Source organism: Tympanuchus pallidicinctus, unplaced genomic scaffold, assembly GCF_026119805.1.
Source record: "Tympanuchus pallidicinctus isolate F22 unplaced genomic scaffold, pur_lepc_1.0 scaffold5, whole genome shotgun sequence".
Lineage (NCBI taxonomy): Eukaryota > Metazoa > Chordata > Aves > Galliformes > Phasianidae > Tympanuchus > Tympanuchus pallidicinctus.
Genome location: NW_026294769.1, coordinates 9251131 through 9269983, shown reverse-complemented (window position 1 = coordinate 9269983; position 18853 = coordinate 9251131). Strand labels below are relative to the sequence as shown.

Genomic DNA, 18853 nt, shown 5'->3' with positions numbered 1-18853 from the left:
TTTCTTAGGGCTTCTTCAAGTCATGCCATGGGAATGGAAGTGGATTCAGTTGCCCAAAGGTTGAAAATTCTTACAAATAACAAATAGAGGAGATACCTTGGGAAGCAAATCAAGAAATGCTAACTTCACAGTGTCCGTTTCTGGGACAAGCTGCTAGAACACAGTGTTTTGTGGCTTTTCAGATGAGCCTACCATTGAGTGGTCATGTGGCATTCTTAGAGGTACTAACCCAGTGTTTCCCAAAGCTAGCCGATGACATTCTGTTCTCTGTGAAAGGTAAAGTTCATTATCAGCAGAATTCTATTTGCTGTACAATAGCATGTATTTTCCTTGAAAACTCTTAGGAGCTGCTTGATCTCAAACAAACCTAATCTAGAAACCACTGTTTTAATTTACAGCAGAGTCAAAAACGATTAGTTCCCAGAACACATTCTTTCCAAATCCCTATCCCAAAACTGCTGAAAGAGACCTCAGCAAAACATGAGCTTGGCCTTATTTCTTGATTATCAGTGAATAAGCAAAGCATCATAAATTTTAGCACAAATACGTATGTATGTATTTCTATATATAAGTGTATGTTTATAAGAATATACATCAAAAAATTACAGCTCCCAGAAAGTTTACCAGTGGAAATATACTGTGCATAGTTTATGCATGCACTAGTCTGATTGATCAAAAGATTACTCCAAAATGGCATTACTGAATAACAAAAAAATAATAAAAAGAACATTGCCACTTAACATCTGAAAGGAACTGCATCTTCCAGAATATATGCCATAAATCAAAGTGGGGGAATAATTTGTTACTGAGCTGTGCACCACAAGGCTTCAGTTTGCATTCATTTGCAGACAGAGAAGGTTCTACTTTTTGTAAAGTCTCATCGAAACAAGCTAACTTAGTTATTTCAGTATGATTGTTCAGGCACAGGATACAGATTCAGGTCATTCCCCTTGCAATTCTAGAAAAAAAATACAGCTTATAAAAAGAATAAAACTTAAAAAAGCATCAAAAATAAAAGCAACCTCAAAAAAACATTGGAAAAAAAAAAGTATTAAATTGAAATAAAATGAATTACAAAAAAACCACAACAATTTATGATAGTTTTCAATCACAAAATAGACATAATGATTTTATCTGTTAAGTGGCAGATAAATACAATATCTAGGAAGGAAAAAAAGGTTTCTAAATGTAAGTAAAACAGGTGTTTTAATTTTTAAATTAATATAAAATGCAAAAATATCACTTGTAAAATGCAAATTCTTTCTGCTGTTATTCAGAACAAACAAAAAAACTTAATTAGATACAATAACACCTAACTTATAGAATCTATCTTCCATGTGCTATTCATAGACTGTTTCATCTTTTTAATTGATCATGATTTTTCCAAGGTAACAATAGAAACATTACAAAAGCTATTAAAACAATAGGTAACACTGGTTCAGTAACATTGCACATGCATTTTTGTTCATACACTCCTCAGACTTATCTCTCAAGTTGCCAAAAGTTAATTTTTGTATTCAACAATACTATTACCATAACTGTGAAAGTCTTAAATTATGAACAGTGTAGAATATCGTGTTACTTTGCTCTCTGAATTTAGACATTTCAGTGCTTAGGCATTAATTTCCAAATACATCACAAGAATCTCACAAACTCTCATTAATTGGATGTTAATATGCAGAGAAAACCTTTCCATGCTCAAATGTATGTATATGTTTGCACATACAGGCAAGTATTAGAGATCTGTTACATTTATGACATTCTGCATACCCTGAGAAATAGGAACAGCAGCACAGTAAATTTATGCAAGGCTGATGGTACAGAATAATCAGAACTATTGTCCACTGAGACTCTACAATCAAAAAAAGTAGGAGGAAGTAATATTATCTTTGTGTTGTTGTCAGTTTTTTGCCTCTTTGTTTTTTGTAGTGAGATATTAGGGTATTAGTAAATTGTCTACTAATGGGATTCTATCAACACTTCAATTTGAAATTACCAAGTTAAAACAAAAAAATTAGAATGAAAGACAGCCATATTGACATTTAAACCACTGCTGTATTTGCATTATTGTGTAAGCTTTGACTGTGTCATCACAAAGCATTCCTTCCAGAAATCCCTATCACGAATAGTTCACAAGATAAATTGGAGGTACAAGCTCAGACAAGGGCTTTAGATACTGAAACATCCAGGATGTGTAGCAAATAAGATTCCAAGTTGCTGAGAAAGCAGTCCATGTTTCTGGAGGATGAGAATAGCACTATGGGAGCAAACTACCCCACCACTGTAGATGTGTAATGTGTGGTAACTCACTCAGTCTCACTCAGATCACATTTTTCACTACTGCTTTCCTATCCTGTTAAGAGGGTAGGAAGGGAAATCAACTAACTATTACTCAATCAGACAGGACAAAGGGAACGATCTTAAACTAAAGGAGGAGATATTTAGATTAGATGATGGAAGATTTTTCACCAAGAGAGCTAGAGACGACAGCTGGCACAGCTGCCCATAGCAGCTGTGGTGCCCCATCCCTGGAAGCACTGAAGTCCAGGTTGAATGGGGCCTTGGGCAGCTCAGCTGGTGGGGGGCAGCCCTGCCCACAGCACAGGGTTGGGGCTGGGTGAGCTTTAAGACCCCTTCCAACGTAAGCCTTTCTGTGATTTTGTGTGCCCACCTTGAGACCAAGGGCTCTAATCAGCAGAAGGAATTCAAGGTACTTTCTGCTAAATTGGAAGATAGCAGGTGTTCTTGTGTTGGAGGCCCGAGAACTGTACACAATACTCCAAGAGAGGTCTCATGAGAGCAGAGGGGCAGAATCACTTCCCTTGACCTACTGGCATGCTTCTCTTGATGCAACAAGTTGGCCTTCTGGGCTGCAAAAGCACACTGCCAGCTCGTGTTGAATTTCTGATCAACCAACAAAACAGTGTTAAAGTACAAACAAGTTGTACTTCAAATGTATCAAGTATCATGTAATGCTAATATATTCAGCCTTAAACTGCCCAGATTGGCTGTCCAAAACCTTTTAACTTTAAAATGTTCATAATGCTTCATTTACATCTCTATAAAATGGAAATAATTATTTGAAAACCTGTTTCCTTTAAGTATTATCAAAAGCACAGATGTTGACATTCATGAAGCACTGCTCCAACAAATATTTACAAAGAAGTTTGAAAAATGCCTAATAAAGACGATACAGATCACATACAATAAAAGGAAGAAAATATGAAATATTCATTTTCAGCTGTTCGTTAAGTGAAGATGTACATAGCTTTATTGCAATCTCCTGCAGAAAACATGGGATAAAATGACAAAGAAATTGTACTCTGATGCACATACAGCACAGTAGGGCTGAATTAATGTAGCACAAATTTAAATACCAGCATGAAAACATTGCCCATTTCTGAACTCACAGTCCATGTCTTTTAAAGTTCTTTAACTTTTTTCTTCAAGCTTTCCTCCGGAAAGACAGACTAATACTACATGAATACACAGGTATACACCCACTACCTTATTTTTTCATGGACAAAAGGAATTTATGCTTTCTAACAACACAAATAAAGACTATATTTTTGACTGTTATCACATTTATACTTTACAGCAAGTAAAAAAGTGAATGCTAATATTTATGTTAGTATCACAACACTGTTTCCAATGAAGGCTGAAATATTAATGAGATCTTTAATTCTCTCTTCTCCATTTAAGAGGTCCAGTGTGAGTTATCTTGATGAAAGCAGTAAAGTATTCTTAATCAACCTTCTAAAAAAAATGTTAAATGGTAAATAGCTTGGCAACACATTTTCTATTCTAACTCTGCTATAACAAACAGATAATTGCTGGGTAATTTAATCAGATGGCTTGCTGATACAATTTGAGCAAAGACTTGATATGTGTCCAGTGCTTGAAAAGCTGGTGTAAGTTATTCAGCTAAGAAAAGTCTGTCCAGATGGCCCTAGAATGAAGAATGGCATTCAAAATGTTGTTCTCAGAGGACTGGCCAGCTGCATCTAACGTGGAAGTGCTTCTGTGAGTTTTTAGAATAACATGAAGTGTAATGGAGAATACTGAAGAGAGAATTTAAACGCAATCCATTCACAATTTAGAATTGGTTCAGTTGGCAAAAGTGAATGGAAATTATGTTTTAACAGACATAACAACTGCTAACAGATCCATCTCATACAAGCTATGTCTAGAACTAAGATGCTACCTTTTTGGAAATTACCCTTCAGTTCATCCTTTCTACCTAACACCTCTTTTGGCATTATTCAGAAATATGCCGTCTGCAACAAAAATCCCTTTCGAAGTGTAATGCATATACTTCCAAGAAATATTTGAGGGTACTTTAACTCTTTTTAAACATTGATAAATATAGTCAGGACTCAACAGTTGGGAGTAAAAGCTCGAATACATATAATTGTAGTGAGAAGACAATTTTGGATGAGCCTTTTGTAACGAGATTGCAAAAGAGCTGGAAAAATAAATCAAGTCTCACACATTAGAAGCAGCATGTGTCAGTTTTCATATCCCTATTAAGCTTTTATGTTTCACATTAGCATCTTCCTGGAACTCATCCATACTCTTCATAGCAGAATTTTGTACTGCCTTCTGACAAACCTGTATTCAGGCCAAGACAGTCTTTTGCAATCTGCCAAAGGCTGAAAGCGTGCTGAGAGAGAAAGCTGAATCCTTGAAACTTCCCACCACAGCAAAGAGGGTAATTTAACAGGGCCCCATGGAAGACCCATTAAGTCTTCATCAAACATCCATCAGAAAGTAGATCAAAATGGGCTAGAATGGTACTAAAGGAAAAGCAAACAAAACAATTTTGAGAGTTTCCATCAGGACAGTCAGAATCTCCAAGAGAAGAAAAACGTAATCTTAGGGAATATAGCTAGCTTTAAAAGAGGAAAACAAATCCTAAGAGTTGTTAATATTATCATATAAAACATCAAAACGTGCTTCTACTGTAATTTCTTACAATGAGGGATGTATTCTATGATAAATAAAATCTATATGAAATTTTTGTTGGTTTAAATTTTCAGACAATATTGGCATTTTTTTCATTCAATAAAGGCTAAATGAGGACACTTTTAATTTATTTTTTAAATATTTGTATAATTTAATTTATAGAAACAAAATGAGAATAGACCAAAGATGTCAAGATTTGTTTAAGAATTAAATAAATAATGAATTTTAAAATCTAACACACACAAAAACAATACATAGCAATCTAAAACCACAGCCACCATTAATTTATTTTGGTATAATTTCAGTCTGTACGTAAGTATTACACATATACATATTATAACATACATAAGAGTAATATAAGTATATTGCCAGTGTAACTAATCCACACACATGGCACATAAAAGCACCATCAAGTAATAATTTTTAAGGTATGAGTAATTTAGATTAAATCAGATGCTGGAAAATTAAGTTCCCTTATGGTTTTTGTCATTTGATCACATACACTGCTTCACAGAATTGTTTTGCTAAACAAAATGTAAAGCAATGTGAAAAGGCAGCAAATGTAATGCAGAAATACACTGCAAAATGAAATTAATCAGCAATGACTTGTGGAGGTGCCCGTTAAGGAGTGTGTTCCTTGGCTGGCAGGTGTTTTCCAAAGAAAAGATTTAGAAATCATGAAGAAGGAATAAAGTTTTGCTCTACATAAAAGTTATCACAGGGCTGTTAGTTCACAGAAAGGGATAGAAAATTGAAAGCAGAAAAAAATCATTCATAACTGGAAGTTTTTCAAGATGTTCACAGATGAAGTGGAAAGTGAGATAATGATAAAATTACTATAATTAAAGCTTAATTATTCAAATGGTTTAGAGCGGTAAGTAAATAATCCTGCTTTCCTTCCTTATCTTATGCAGATGCATAAGCCCATGTAACTCTACAGAATACATAATAGCATATCTGGAAATTGTCTTAAAATAATTTTGAATGTGAATTACACAGAAGTATTGGTTTTTTTTAAAGATGATCTTATTAATTAGATGTCTGATAACGTGGTGTCTACATTGGAGAACTGAACAGTCAGGTAAAGAAAACAGTCAGGAGCTCAATCTGGAGGGAAGTTTGGAAGCTAAAGAAGCAAAATAATAGAATAGGGACGCTCTTTGGTTTCTCCTAGAACTTATTAAAAGTAAAAAATAAAAAAAAAAAATTGAAATCTCTTTATTGCATGTTTAATTAACAAAAAGAAAAGAAAAGAAAAAAAGGAAAGGGAAAAGGGAAAGAAAAGAAAGATATCTTTAACTGCTGCCTGTATATGAGCTTTTAAGACTTTGCTCTCTACAGTTGATTTGCTCTCAGAAGCCAAGAAAATGAATGACGAGGAGAGAATTCAGACAACTGCTTGATCTTAATTAAGCTCTTTGGTACTGCTGGTATTTTTACATAATAAAGGTTACAAAGTTATAGAAAAATTCAATGGATTTCTGAATACCTTTGGAAAATTAGGAGACTAAAACAATCAGTGAGCTAGGAGATGTACATGTTAACTCACAAGAATGCCACTGACTTGCATGAAATAACTGTCAGGGCGATACAAGGAACACAATGCTGATGATAGCATGAAATATATGAAATATAATGTTTCGGGTTTATATATATATATATATATATATTTTACAGATGGAAAATAATTGTATATATAATAATTTTAAAAAATTATTCTGAGTAATTATTATGTATAATTATATTATATGTTGTTATAAAATTATAATAACTACCAAACATGCTGATCTTGATTTGGTTTTGTTGAGCTTAAAAGAGGTGCAGACACAGCTTTGGTTCCTGCATAGTTGGTCTGTGCATGTCTGGGTGCTCTCAGAATGAATTTGAAGATACTTTCTGCATGTCATACCTTCTACACTGATTTTCTTACCATGATCTGAAAGATGTACATCTACAAAGAGTGCAGCAAATTGAGAAAAAACTGTTCTATGAATACAGATGTTTTGAGTATGTTTAAAATCATAGAATCATTAAGTTTATAAAAGACCTCTAAGATTATCTTTATCTGAGAAGATAAAGGTGAACCTAGCACTTGAGGAATGGCCCTCCTCAAGGTCAAGCAAGTGCCTATATTTCTATCAAAATAAAATCCTAAAGTTCTATATAATGCAAAGGACCAAAAGCCAGAAGTGTCCTTCCGAAAGTACAAAAAGTTATCTAAAGTACAGGATGCCTTATATTCACAGCAGAGTGTAATTTCTGTAGAGTTTGCTTATTTGCACTTAAGAATGCTAAATGCTGAATTGGTACAAACCAGAGTCTTTGCTGCCTGTAAACAAGTGATGTCATTTTACACAGCTGGCTGTCTGGGTGCCATAAAAGTTCTGCTTATTACTAAATGTAAATGTTCTATCTATAAATTGCAGCAGTTCTCTCCTCAGCTTCTGGTTTTGTGGTTTTTTTTTTATGGTGAATTGAGACCCATCTCTAAATAAACAACTTCATTAACAGATGTTAAATTAGCTTACGAGAAGAGCTGAAGCAGAAGAGAGGCTTATCTACACCATGAAAAGGAAGCAAAAAGCTATAGAATAAATAGCCAAAATTATCAGTGAATTCACTAGGAGACAACAGTGGTTCAAAATGCATTGTTTTACTAGCTGCTGACTTGCCAGGTACTTTCTCCTCTTAGAAGAAATTACCACCAGGAAGGTGATGATAATTTCAAAGGATACCCAATGTTGAAATCTCAAAATGCATTTCTCAGGTTGAGTGCAGAAAAGCTTCTTCTAGATACAGATCTGTCTTCTTCAATTGCCAGTGCAGATTACAAAGCACTGTAGAAATGCTGTCTGTCAATTTAGCTAGCTAAGATATCCTAATTGGCTCTTTTTTAACACCATTGATGACAGGAAAAGAAAGATGTGCTCAGCAGTCATAAGTGTTCATACCTTGGCATTATTAAAATATCTACCCAGTTCTTAGATTGGACGTAGCTACAGAAAATTCAGTGGTGATATAGAATACCTGTTTTTAATGTGCTGGGGAGAACCAAGACACTTGAAGCTTCCGTTCACCATAATAGCAAGTCGCGTGCAGAGGGCTTCACATTCTTCCATACTACAGAGTACAGCGGAAAAAGAAAAAGGGATTAAAACAGGACAAGTGAAAACAGAGAGCACCATATATATCTAACTTAAGTTAAAATGAAAGAAATCTGGACAGCTACAAAAACAGGTACACAAAACCTTTGGCGTTAAAGGGAACTATTCAAATTGTAGCCCTCATCAGTATATACCAAAAGGTATAACCACATTACAGCCAGAAGAAAGCCTCAAAACCAAATTTATATTTTTAGTACAGATTTAATTCAACAATTCTGGCTGCAATACAAAGGTTTTATTGCTACAAGCAAATAAATACCTGGTTGGCAACCTCAAATATGTCACTGATGTGGGACCGTGAACTCTGTTGTTCCCTGTAATACATGTTTATGACCATTCTGCACTAATGGGGAGAGGGAGGGGAAAAAAGTAAATTTGCTCAGCTTACCTCTTGCACAACACATAGCCTCAAAAAGAAAAGTTACCCTTAGCCTGATCTCAGGAAAGAAGAAATTGCAATACACTACAATCCAAAATAGAATTTAGGACACAGTAACACAGCTGAATAATAAAAGCTAGATTCTCTTAGATGTGATTGCTTCAGTTGACAAAGAATAACTTTGACTTGTAAAGCTTAGGGCAGATGGGTTACCCTTCTACATATTACACATAATTATGTGAGCATTTCTTCCAAAGCATTGATTTAGACAGGACATCAGTCAGGACGTATTCATCAAAGAACTGTCTTCTCAAAGAGAAGTCGAAGTTGTTTGATGTTAGTGCAGTTCACTCTGCTCCATCCCCTCTGGGAAAACTAGACTCTTGTGTGCGCAGTCCAAATTATAGTGCTTTTTTCTGGAAAAGCATGGAGATTAAGTACCCTTCTTAGAATAATTTCTTAAAACGCGACAGGAGTAGGGTGAGAACTGACAAAGAGCAAGCTGTTGCATTTCAGAGACACGGTGACATGGCTAACACATCTTCCCACAAAACAGGAAGACAGCTGAGTCATTTTAGCATGCAGTGCCTCCTAATGATTTCCTCAGCATATTTCCCACTTCTGGCAAAACAGCACAGAATTAGACCAGTATAGACAATTAATACAAACTCATTTTTCTCCTGCCTCAAAAATAATAATAATAAATTAACAAGTAAATAGACCTCAAAAATTAATCTTTACCCAGGAAACCATTTCTATTCCTCCATGCATTTATTTGCTGGTATGCACAAAGATTCATTTAATAGGAAAAAATATTTTACTTATGCAAGTAGCCTTTGAGAAAATCTCAAATAAATCTCCAATGGCCTTCAGCAAATATTATATGATAATTTGTGCAACTTGATATAACAATGTCTTATTAATTAGAAATGAGATGTGTACATTATTACTTATTACTGCTTCAGTCAGAAGCCATTCATTTGTAGAGCTAAATGAGCAATTAGTAACAATTTATTTGATGGATTTATTTATTTATTTTTCCTGCTTGCAGCATGTTAGTAATGAGACCACAGAGCTCTTCTACCTAGCTGGCTTTTGACAACAAAGGGTTCTTAACCTGGACTGAAAAGTCAAAGCACAGTTTCCTGAAAATGACTAATCTTAATTCACATTGGATGACTTCTGTTCCCTAAATAAGTGAGTTGCTAAACACTTGCTAAACACTCATTCAAGTGCATGATTTTGAAGATTCATTTTCCACAAACAGAATTCACAAAACTTCTGAGAGGTTTTTTTTTTTTTTTTTCCCCCTCCTAGGAATAATGTGTCACTTGTGTACAGGGACAATAAATATAAATTTTGAGAACTTCTGAAAAATTAAGCAATATCTAGAAAATGTTGAAGAAAGTTTTGCTGCATAGATCAATTCATCTACTCTTCAAATTTAATTTGGCCAAATTATCACATTGCTGTTTTGATTAATTAGTTCTGTCCTTTCTGGGCACTTTTTTATGACCTCTTTCCTCAGACACAGACATTTCATATATAATCATATCTACTATATTATATTCCCTAAGGGGATATATGATATTCTATTCTATTGTAGATGCTACAAAACAGTTCTGATGCTCTGTTAAACTGATGCACCAATATCCATTTCAAAGATTTGACAAGATACAGAATATAAATACACTCTTCCAAGAAGATAGGGTCAACCCTTCCATTTCCATCAATGCATACATTGAAGAGCTGCTGTATAGCTTAGTTGTGTCATGACATATTTATTCTATACAATCACACAAAATAAAATTATCAATAATATCAGAAGGAGGCTTTACATTCCCATCTGTGTTTCTAAGGATTTGAGAAGTAGGCAACTGCAAAAGGATAAATCTTGTGTTCCAAGCAAAAAGTGATACTGCAACACTGAAAGGAAAGAGCATAGAAAAGGGAGCATTTGATGCATCATTCTTCTGCCTGTAGCCTCCTTGAGCCACAATTTAAAGTTCACCTTTCATGAGCAGGAAGGAATTGCCATAAAATGCCAAAAAATGCTCTGAGTTTGAAACAAGTGTGAGCACACCTTCAGAATATTCTATTTTTCCCAAAGATGATAACAAGTGAGGAAAGAAAAAGGTAATACAATGGCAGCTGAAATAAGGGTGCTTATTATCACCTGTGGGATGTCAGCACAGCTGCACAGCCATCCTGAACTTCTTTCAAGATGATTTTCCACAAGTAACGTTTAGAGCAAGGATCCATCCCAGTACTTGGCTCATCCTATAGGAAAAACGAAAGTAATGACACAGCAATATGGAAAACACACAACTCCAGCTCAGCATGAACAATGAACAGAAATTACAATGAAAGAACATAGTTGTCTCTCTAAAAAAAGTCCTGCATTTTCAGGAAATCATTAAAAGATGCCCTGATTGTTTTTTTTTTTGCTCAAGCACACTTACATTCATTTTCTTCTTTATGAAGTTCTATGTATATATATACTTACAGGAGAGACTTGCAGAAGAAAGAATGATACCTTATTTTCAAAAGTCATTATCTTTCACTACAAAAGTAGGGAGAAGGAAAAATTCCAAGCTGCATTTAATATTATATATTTTCATAACGGGTGTCAGCATCTAGTTGGATGTTATGGTCTTAGCTAATGTATTTGCATCATGGACTCCTTGCTAAAACCTGCAACAAAGTTGTCAAGAGCCAAAGCTAAATCATCCCATCTAATGCTGATTTTGGTGTTTAGCTAACAATGACAAAGGTGAAAAGAAATTTAGTTGTCTTTTATCTGTTGAGAAGTAACAAAGCAAAGGTAAAGGAAGTAAAAACAATACTATTGCCTTGGACACCTCCATTGATGGGGCATCCACAGTCTCTCTGGGCAGCCTGAGCCACTGCGTCACTACCCTCCGAGAAAAGAATTTCCTCCTAACATCTTATCTAAACTTCCCTTCTTTTAATTTAAAGCCATTTCCCCCTGTCCTATCACTATCATATAAAAAGTCAGTCTCCCTCTTGTTTATAAGCCCTCTTTAAGTATTAGAAGGCCACAACAAGGTTCCCCAAGAGCCTTCTCTTTTCCAGCTGAACAAGCCCAGCTTCCTCAGTCTGTCTTCAAAGGAGAGGTGTTACAGCCCTCTAATCATCTCTGTGGCCTCCTCTGGATCAGCTCCAGTATATAAAGTAATAATGAGAAAAAGAATATAGAGAAATAATGATGCAATTCCCATAGCTTTTTAATTCCCTGATCTTCAATACAAACAGCATTGCTTAGACTGAAAAGGCCAGTTTCAAGCCTAAACAAATGGCAGGATGCAGGCACCAAGACAGAATATAATTCAATTTAATATCATTCAGGAGTATTACTTCGATTAGTGAACCCAATTAAGATATTAAAACTGGCCAGATCTATGAAGCATGATGTAGTAACGAATATGAATTATCTAAATAATATAGACAAGTAGCTAATTACATCAGCATTAAATAATGAATTAAAACAGAATCTTCCCTCTTGAGGAAACCAGTATAATTGTTCATGTATACTTTTCTCATGTTGTATAAAAAGTAGAGAATACATAAATCTTAGTATATTCTCTTCTTTACAAACAAATCTTAAAATAAATTACATATCCATTGGGGTCATTGGATGCTACAATTGCATTTGTGCTTGTTCAGTGTCCCTTTCCCCTGTCCATGCCACTACCCCCAAAAGAAAAAGAAGGAAAAATTGAAAAACAATTTCAGTTCCTGATCTGTGAATACAGGCAAATAAAACAAACATTCATACAGCAAAGCAAACAGAACAGTTGTACACTTGTGTATCGTTATTCTCCTTGAATGACCAGGAAATGACCTGAATTTTATGGGGGCAACATGCAAGACAAGGAAATTCAGTGCAGTCTATTTATCATGTTTCCAAAGTACCCACAGTATTATTGCCTTTACTTACCAGTAAAAGTATCTGTGGTTTACCAACTAGAGCCAGAGCAGCAGAGAGTTTTCTTTTTGTGCCGGCACTGTATGTTCTCACCAGTTTGTCAGCATGGGCACTGAGTTGCAACCGGATAACAAGGTCCTCTGCTACCTGTCATTTGGAAATTTGAAGGTCAGAAAGGACAAGCCAAACTAGGAAGTGATATAGGTTGGCTTAGCAATAGGGATCAACATATTAGTTTAAGGACCAAAAGGAATACATGTGTGCTATTTCTAAAACTTTCCAGTTTAGCTTTGTCTGTTATGCGGACAGCCTTGTTTCCCTCAATGTTCCTGCTTCACAGAAGCACTGAAGTCACAGTAGAATACTTTTGTCTTTGTATCCATCAAGTGCAACAACTTTTTGTTGAGATGCACACAAATTGTTCTGAGTTATAGTTCACCAAGATAGAAAACTGCTCAGCATGGCATAACAACCAATGGGAAATTTCTAAACTGGTGAAAAACAGCTAAGGGTAGGCCAAAAGTCACTGTGATGAAGCTGAAGGAGGAAAAAAAGGGGAGGGATCAGGTGGTCATACATCCACCATAGATGCAACTGCGCATGCCCAGAGGGACATCAACACATATTAATGAGTTCTTGGAAAAGACCAAATATGTCAATAGGATGAATATACCAATGTACTGCATATATATTGATATGTCTTAAGTGTTTAAATGCAGAAAATTAACTTTGAGAGCACTTGCTTGCTTGATTGATTGAGTCACCCAGTACATTCTGTGAGGAATAAAGGAATACTGGCTTTCTGACACCACATTCAAGTGAGAAAGTTTTTCTTCCCAGATTTCAGATGACAGTAGCTAGCATGTTATTTCCTTATTTTTCCCCATTTGCTGAATATTACTAATATTGAATCCTACAGGCACACAAAAATCTATTCTAGGTCTCTCCTCATTCCCACAAGTATGTATTTCCCTATATAGAAAATTTGACTACATCATTCCTTGAAACAGTCTGTCACATTTATTTTCTTTTGACAGCTCAATAACTGAACTGTTCTTCATTTTACACTGCTCTCCAGTATTCACTTGACCAAACATCTTTGTGACTGAAAATTCAGGAAACAAAATTCTACATCATCCACAAACAGATGTAGATGGCAGAAAAGCAAATGTTGGGTCAAAGTCTCAGAGTTTCTTAAAGACAAAAGCTAATTTAGAATTAAATAACCTTCTTCTATATCAGAAAGCTTTAAGTTAGACATAGCTCTTGGTTTTTACTACTTAAATAACCATTTGTGATCTAATCTGAGCATGGACATGAGCACAGTTGGAGACAATGTTCATGCTCTGCAGTCTTTCTTCTTTACTTGCCAATTCTAATCTACAAGGCTCCCTCAAATGTTGGTGTAGGAAGAGCCTTGCTCCACTTATATCAGCTATAAGTGCTAGACTATGCAAAGGCAGGGACACAGAAGTGACTTTCCTACACACCACGCCCCAAAACAGCATGTGTTCATTGCCATGCTGCTTGGCAGCTCTGCCTTCAAGGGGCAAATAAATTTGCAAAACAACCTGTCTGCTTTATGCTGCATGTAGCACAAGTAGGGCATTCTTGTAGAACAAGTAGTCGTTTTGGTGGTCAGTTTAAAACAACAGAGCACTATGCATGCATCTGCTGCAATATGGTGCATTATTTTTAGTTCCCTCTATACTACCTTCAACAAAAAATCAATTATTTGAAAGATTAGGCAAATCAGATGGACAGTGTTGATTTAGAAAATTCAAAGAAAAAAATATTTCAGCAAACAGTGTTGTGAATTTGTGAATATTCATTACCATCCCAAATAAACTATCATAAACACGGTTTCGTGCAAATTTCTCATGCAATAATCAAGTTATCTGTGAACTTTTAAGCAAGATTTTTAGTATTATGCATAAAAAATGAAATACATCTCTAAGAGGGAGTTCTTTGCAGGCAGGAATTATGCTGCAGAGGAGAGAATCTGACATACTCTCGCATGGATCCTGGCACTGATATTGCAAAGTAGCTTGTCAACTCTGTATCTTATTTTATAATCTAATAGCATTATAATCTGACAGCAGTTCATGTTCTCAGACAGAAGCTACATTTCAAAAACATTTTTCTAAGTACAGTAAGTTGAGAAAGTTTAAGAAAAAAAACCTTAATCAACAGCCATTAAATCATCCACAGGCTATTTTATACTGAAAAGTTCACATCTTCTGATATTTCAGAGGTAATTCCCAGTTTCTTTTTTTATTTCTTTTAGACACTATTGCTGCATACCAGTGCGAGTGCTGCAAACTCAAATATTCCTTGGTTTTAGAAATGATTGAGAGCCTAAGCTTAATTCTAAGAGCAGGGTTTTTTTTGTTTGTTTGTTTTTTTAAATTGTTACATTTCTCAATGTTCTGTTTTGTTTTCTTTGGAAGACAGCTTATCCACATCTAAACTGAATTCATTTTACTACTGCTGTGTATGCATGCATGCATGTTAGTGACAACAGAATTATCCTACCACAAATCCACCAAAAATATGCAGAGAATTGCACAAAAAATCTTGCAAAATTTTAAGGTGGTGTCAGAAAGTGAAAAAACATGTGATCTCTTATTTACACCAAAATGAACATATATATCACATTCTATAACTAAACAATAAGGAAAAGATGGTTACCTATCAGAGATGGAACATAGCAAAAACAAACATTTAGCTCTGACCAGACCACTATTTGTAAGACAGCTTTGATGTATTACTACAGCTGTAAGTTGCTAAGCACCATTCTCTAAAAGAAAGAATGCACAGGGAAGAATTTAGAAAGACAAGCAATACTGCCACAGAGAGAAGAGAAAACATTAAACTTAAGTCATATTGCAGTCTTGTAGCCTCCAAGAAGACTGAATCAGAAGCTTTTAGCAAGCTGGGGTAGCAATAATTTAAAGTTCACCTCTACTATTTGTTACTTTTATTTTTCCTGAAGGCACAAACATAATGTTCATTGTAGGAAGAAACATTAAAAAGTACCAACTTTTCAAGATTTGCACTGTGATTTTACATCTTCAGTTCTCCCAACTACTTGGTATATACATGAGAATTCAGTGCGCAGATACTCATGACTTAGCCATGTTCTTTTTTTTTTTTTCTGTTTTTTTAAGAAGGAAAGAAAGTCTGGCAAATTCTCTGCTCTGGAAATTTTGCAAGAATAAAGGCACAACAGAGGAGTGGCAATCATTTCATAGTACTGAATTTGCTATTGCTTTGAATACGTAGAGCCTGCAAGATAAATAGTTCATTGTAGTTCATTGCAGTGCGCACCATAATCTGACTTGATATCTAGATACATATCTTTTTTGCACAAAACACATAAAATACAGCCAGATTTGGAGCTGAATCACATCACTGACATCAAGACAGAAGAATTATTCAGCTTTCTTAGAGTGGCTTCTCAGCTGCACATAAAAAGTCTCCTAATCATGCAGTCCTTCTCAACTCTTATGCAGAGTACACATCAACAAATATGTGAATACAGAGTTCATTCTTCTTTCAAGAGATGATCCCAAACTTCTTCTCTTTTCTTGAAAGTATACCATAAGACTTTCTAGTAGAAACAGCATTGGCTTTATCAATATGAACTAACTAATAATGAAGGTATCACATGAACGAAATTAGATAGATATACTGTGGAAGAGCCTGCACACCTCTGTTATAACTTTATTTATCTGTGTAGACAGCTGTGTCTTGTGGTTTGCAACACAGTATACCATAACTTAAAAATGAAAATCCCTCAAAAGATATTTTAAACGAAATTCAGAATTGGACATGTGACAAATCTTCAGATACCCACAATTATGCAAAGCATTTACAATTCTAATGGTTTCTAATGTGAGATATATCCACAGTCACCTTCTCTCCCTGTCATATTCATCATGATGTTCTATTTTTGGTTTCAATTACTTTCAGCAGTGAAGAGTGAGGATATACATCAATTTATTTAGCAAGCCGGTAACACTGAGGTCAAATTAAAAATGCAGTTACATGCAAATAAATGCTTTATGACAGCCTTTGGACCATAAAGAACCATAGACCATAAATATGTTTTTCATCTACTTCTTTCTTTCCCTTCACCTCATCAACATAATAATAATTATTAAAAAAAAAAAAAAGCCTTGTTTTCCAACATTCCTTAAAATTATTCTTTTTCTAGCCAAATCTAATATCTTAAGAAAATATCCCCCTTTTCCCACATCAATTTAATACTTTCCCAACTCTGAAATACACACTGGAAAAAGTCCTTGAATCAACAAAATCTAAGCTAAATCATTGAATACTTTGTGCATATCCTAAAGTCTACATTTATTCTAAAAAAGACAAGGTAACTTTAATATTTGCAAGCATTAATTTTTGTGAGAGTAAAGATTATAGTAGGGATGGTGCTCTCTATCCACCAGAAAACAAGAGGCACACCTGTGTCACTGAAAAGAAAGAAATGATACCAGCTACGTAACTCATAATGTGTTTTTGTTTTCCACTCTTCCAAAGTTACCATTGATGTTCAAGTAAATAATAAGAGGTACTGAGAGTGACCAGCTAGTATGTTTTCCAGAAAAACTATATAGAGTTGTAGAGGCTTCAATCTATTAAAAGTCTGGAAATGTAACGTATCTATCCTGAGTTGAAAGGATATGAGGAACAGAGTATTAATTTTGCATATTTTCTGAAAAAATAAATACAATGTGTAAAGCAAACCTGACCTAACTGTGAAAATTCGTACTGTACCTAGTACAAATGATAATCAGCATGAGGTAAATTCTGGAGTCAACTGAAAAACAATCGTTCTATCAGGTTGTCATATAGATTAAACATCGTATGTAACAATCATCAAATCCACACAAAACAGAGTAAACAGAATTGTTAGATCTCTTCTTCTAGGAAAAAGCATTCTTATGGCCAGAATTCGAAAGGAAAAAAGTTATTTATCCCAGATTATAAAACTCTATGGTGTAACGCGTGGGGCCTAAATAAAAAGCAAGAATAAAAGCTCTGTGCTGCAAAAGGTAATTGCTTTTACAAGCTCCTGTCTTCAGCAGCTATAGAATACAGTACATAAGCAAGTCAATGAGAGTCCAGAGACAGCACAAAAATGTTGCTGGAGAGAGAACGTAAAGAGAAATCAGACTGGCAAAGCAAGATGTTGTCTCTGAAGGCCTTGTGGAGCCTATTCTGAGATTTGGAACACAAATGTTTTCATACAGATGATAGGTCCTATGTAATGCTGTATTAGTATTTTATGTTTTTTAACAGATTCTATGCTGTCTTCTGCAACAAACAGAAATATGAAATTTGATGTATCAAGGAAATAAAAATGATTATTAGAATAATTTACTAAATTAGATTATGTCTAAAGACCTCAAGTGCTCTATGCCAAACTTTCTAGCCTTAAAAAAAAAACAACCAACTTTCAGAGCACTTTTGGGAAATAAAGTAAAACTTCATATTACATGAAGCTTAACACTGAAAGTAAATGACCCATTTTTCTCTTCCTTTTCCATTCAGTTAATTATTGTTTTGGAACATTAAATGCACTCATCTTTATGTCAGTCACTTAACTCCTGCTGCTGATAAATCTGTCTAGCAAAGGATTTGAGCCTTGAAGTTGGTGATTCAGTGGATTTCTTCAGAAGCAAGTCATTCTGTAGCTCACCTGCCTGCTTGTCAAATTCTTAAAAAAAAAAAAACAAAAAACAAAACAAAAAAAAAAGGTGGGTTGCTTACCACATCCTAATCATCACTCAGAAAAAGTAAGACGCAGACAGGGAAGACAATATCATGGGCAGGAGGGAATGAGAAAATAATGGCTTACATTTCCGTGCAGCTGCTATTCCAAACCACTTTCAAGCTTTTTTTTTTTTTTTTTTTTTTTAAAGGCAACTAAAATGTACACTTTTCTCCAGGCACCATTCATTTCTGGGTTGAAGCACAGCAGCTGTTCAGCACTTCACAGCAACTCCACACCACAGGAAGGGCCTGCTGACAAAAACATTTGTTTTCTTCTGAGGTAGCTGTACTTCAGTTGTTGAAGGTAAACCAGAGTAGCTAAATGTTATTTGTGGGAGGCCTTTGATGCCTTAATCACAAGTATATGGCAAGAAAGTCTGCTCTCTCATTTACACAGACCAAAAACTGGGGCAACTAAAAGGAAGAATGGTCTCTATTTCACAAATGTGAAACAAAGGTACAAAAGGCTACACCTAGTCCATTTAAGGCTCAGAATAGTCTGCAGATTAACAGTCATCTCTCCTCAGTGCACCACAGTAATGTAAGTCATCTCTAAATAACACAGAATTGATTTTGACCCACTTGAAGGGGGAACAGTACAGAAAT

The 18853-nt window shown here is 35.0% G+C and overlaps 1 protein-coding gene across 1 annotated transcript in view; it reads right to left on the bottom strand.

Moving 5' to 3' along the window:
- Window positions 1-18853, bottom strand: part of ABCA13 (ATP binding cassette subfamily A member 13) — a 168900-nt gene that overhangs the window by 8023 nt on the left and 142024 nt on the right. Inside the window, exons 56-58 of the mRNA XM_052704176.1 lie at window positions 12470-12604; window positions 10685-10788; window positions 7993-8085 (exon numbers count right to left, since the gene is read on the bottom strand). Coding sequence (XP_052560136.1) covers window positions 7993-8085; window positions 10685-10788; window positions 12470-12604 — 332 coding nt within the window. The remainder of the gene's footprint in view (window positions 1-7992; window positions 8086-10684; window positions 10789-12469; window positions 12605-18853) is intronic.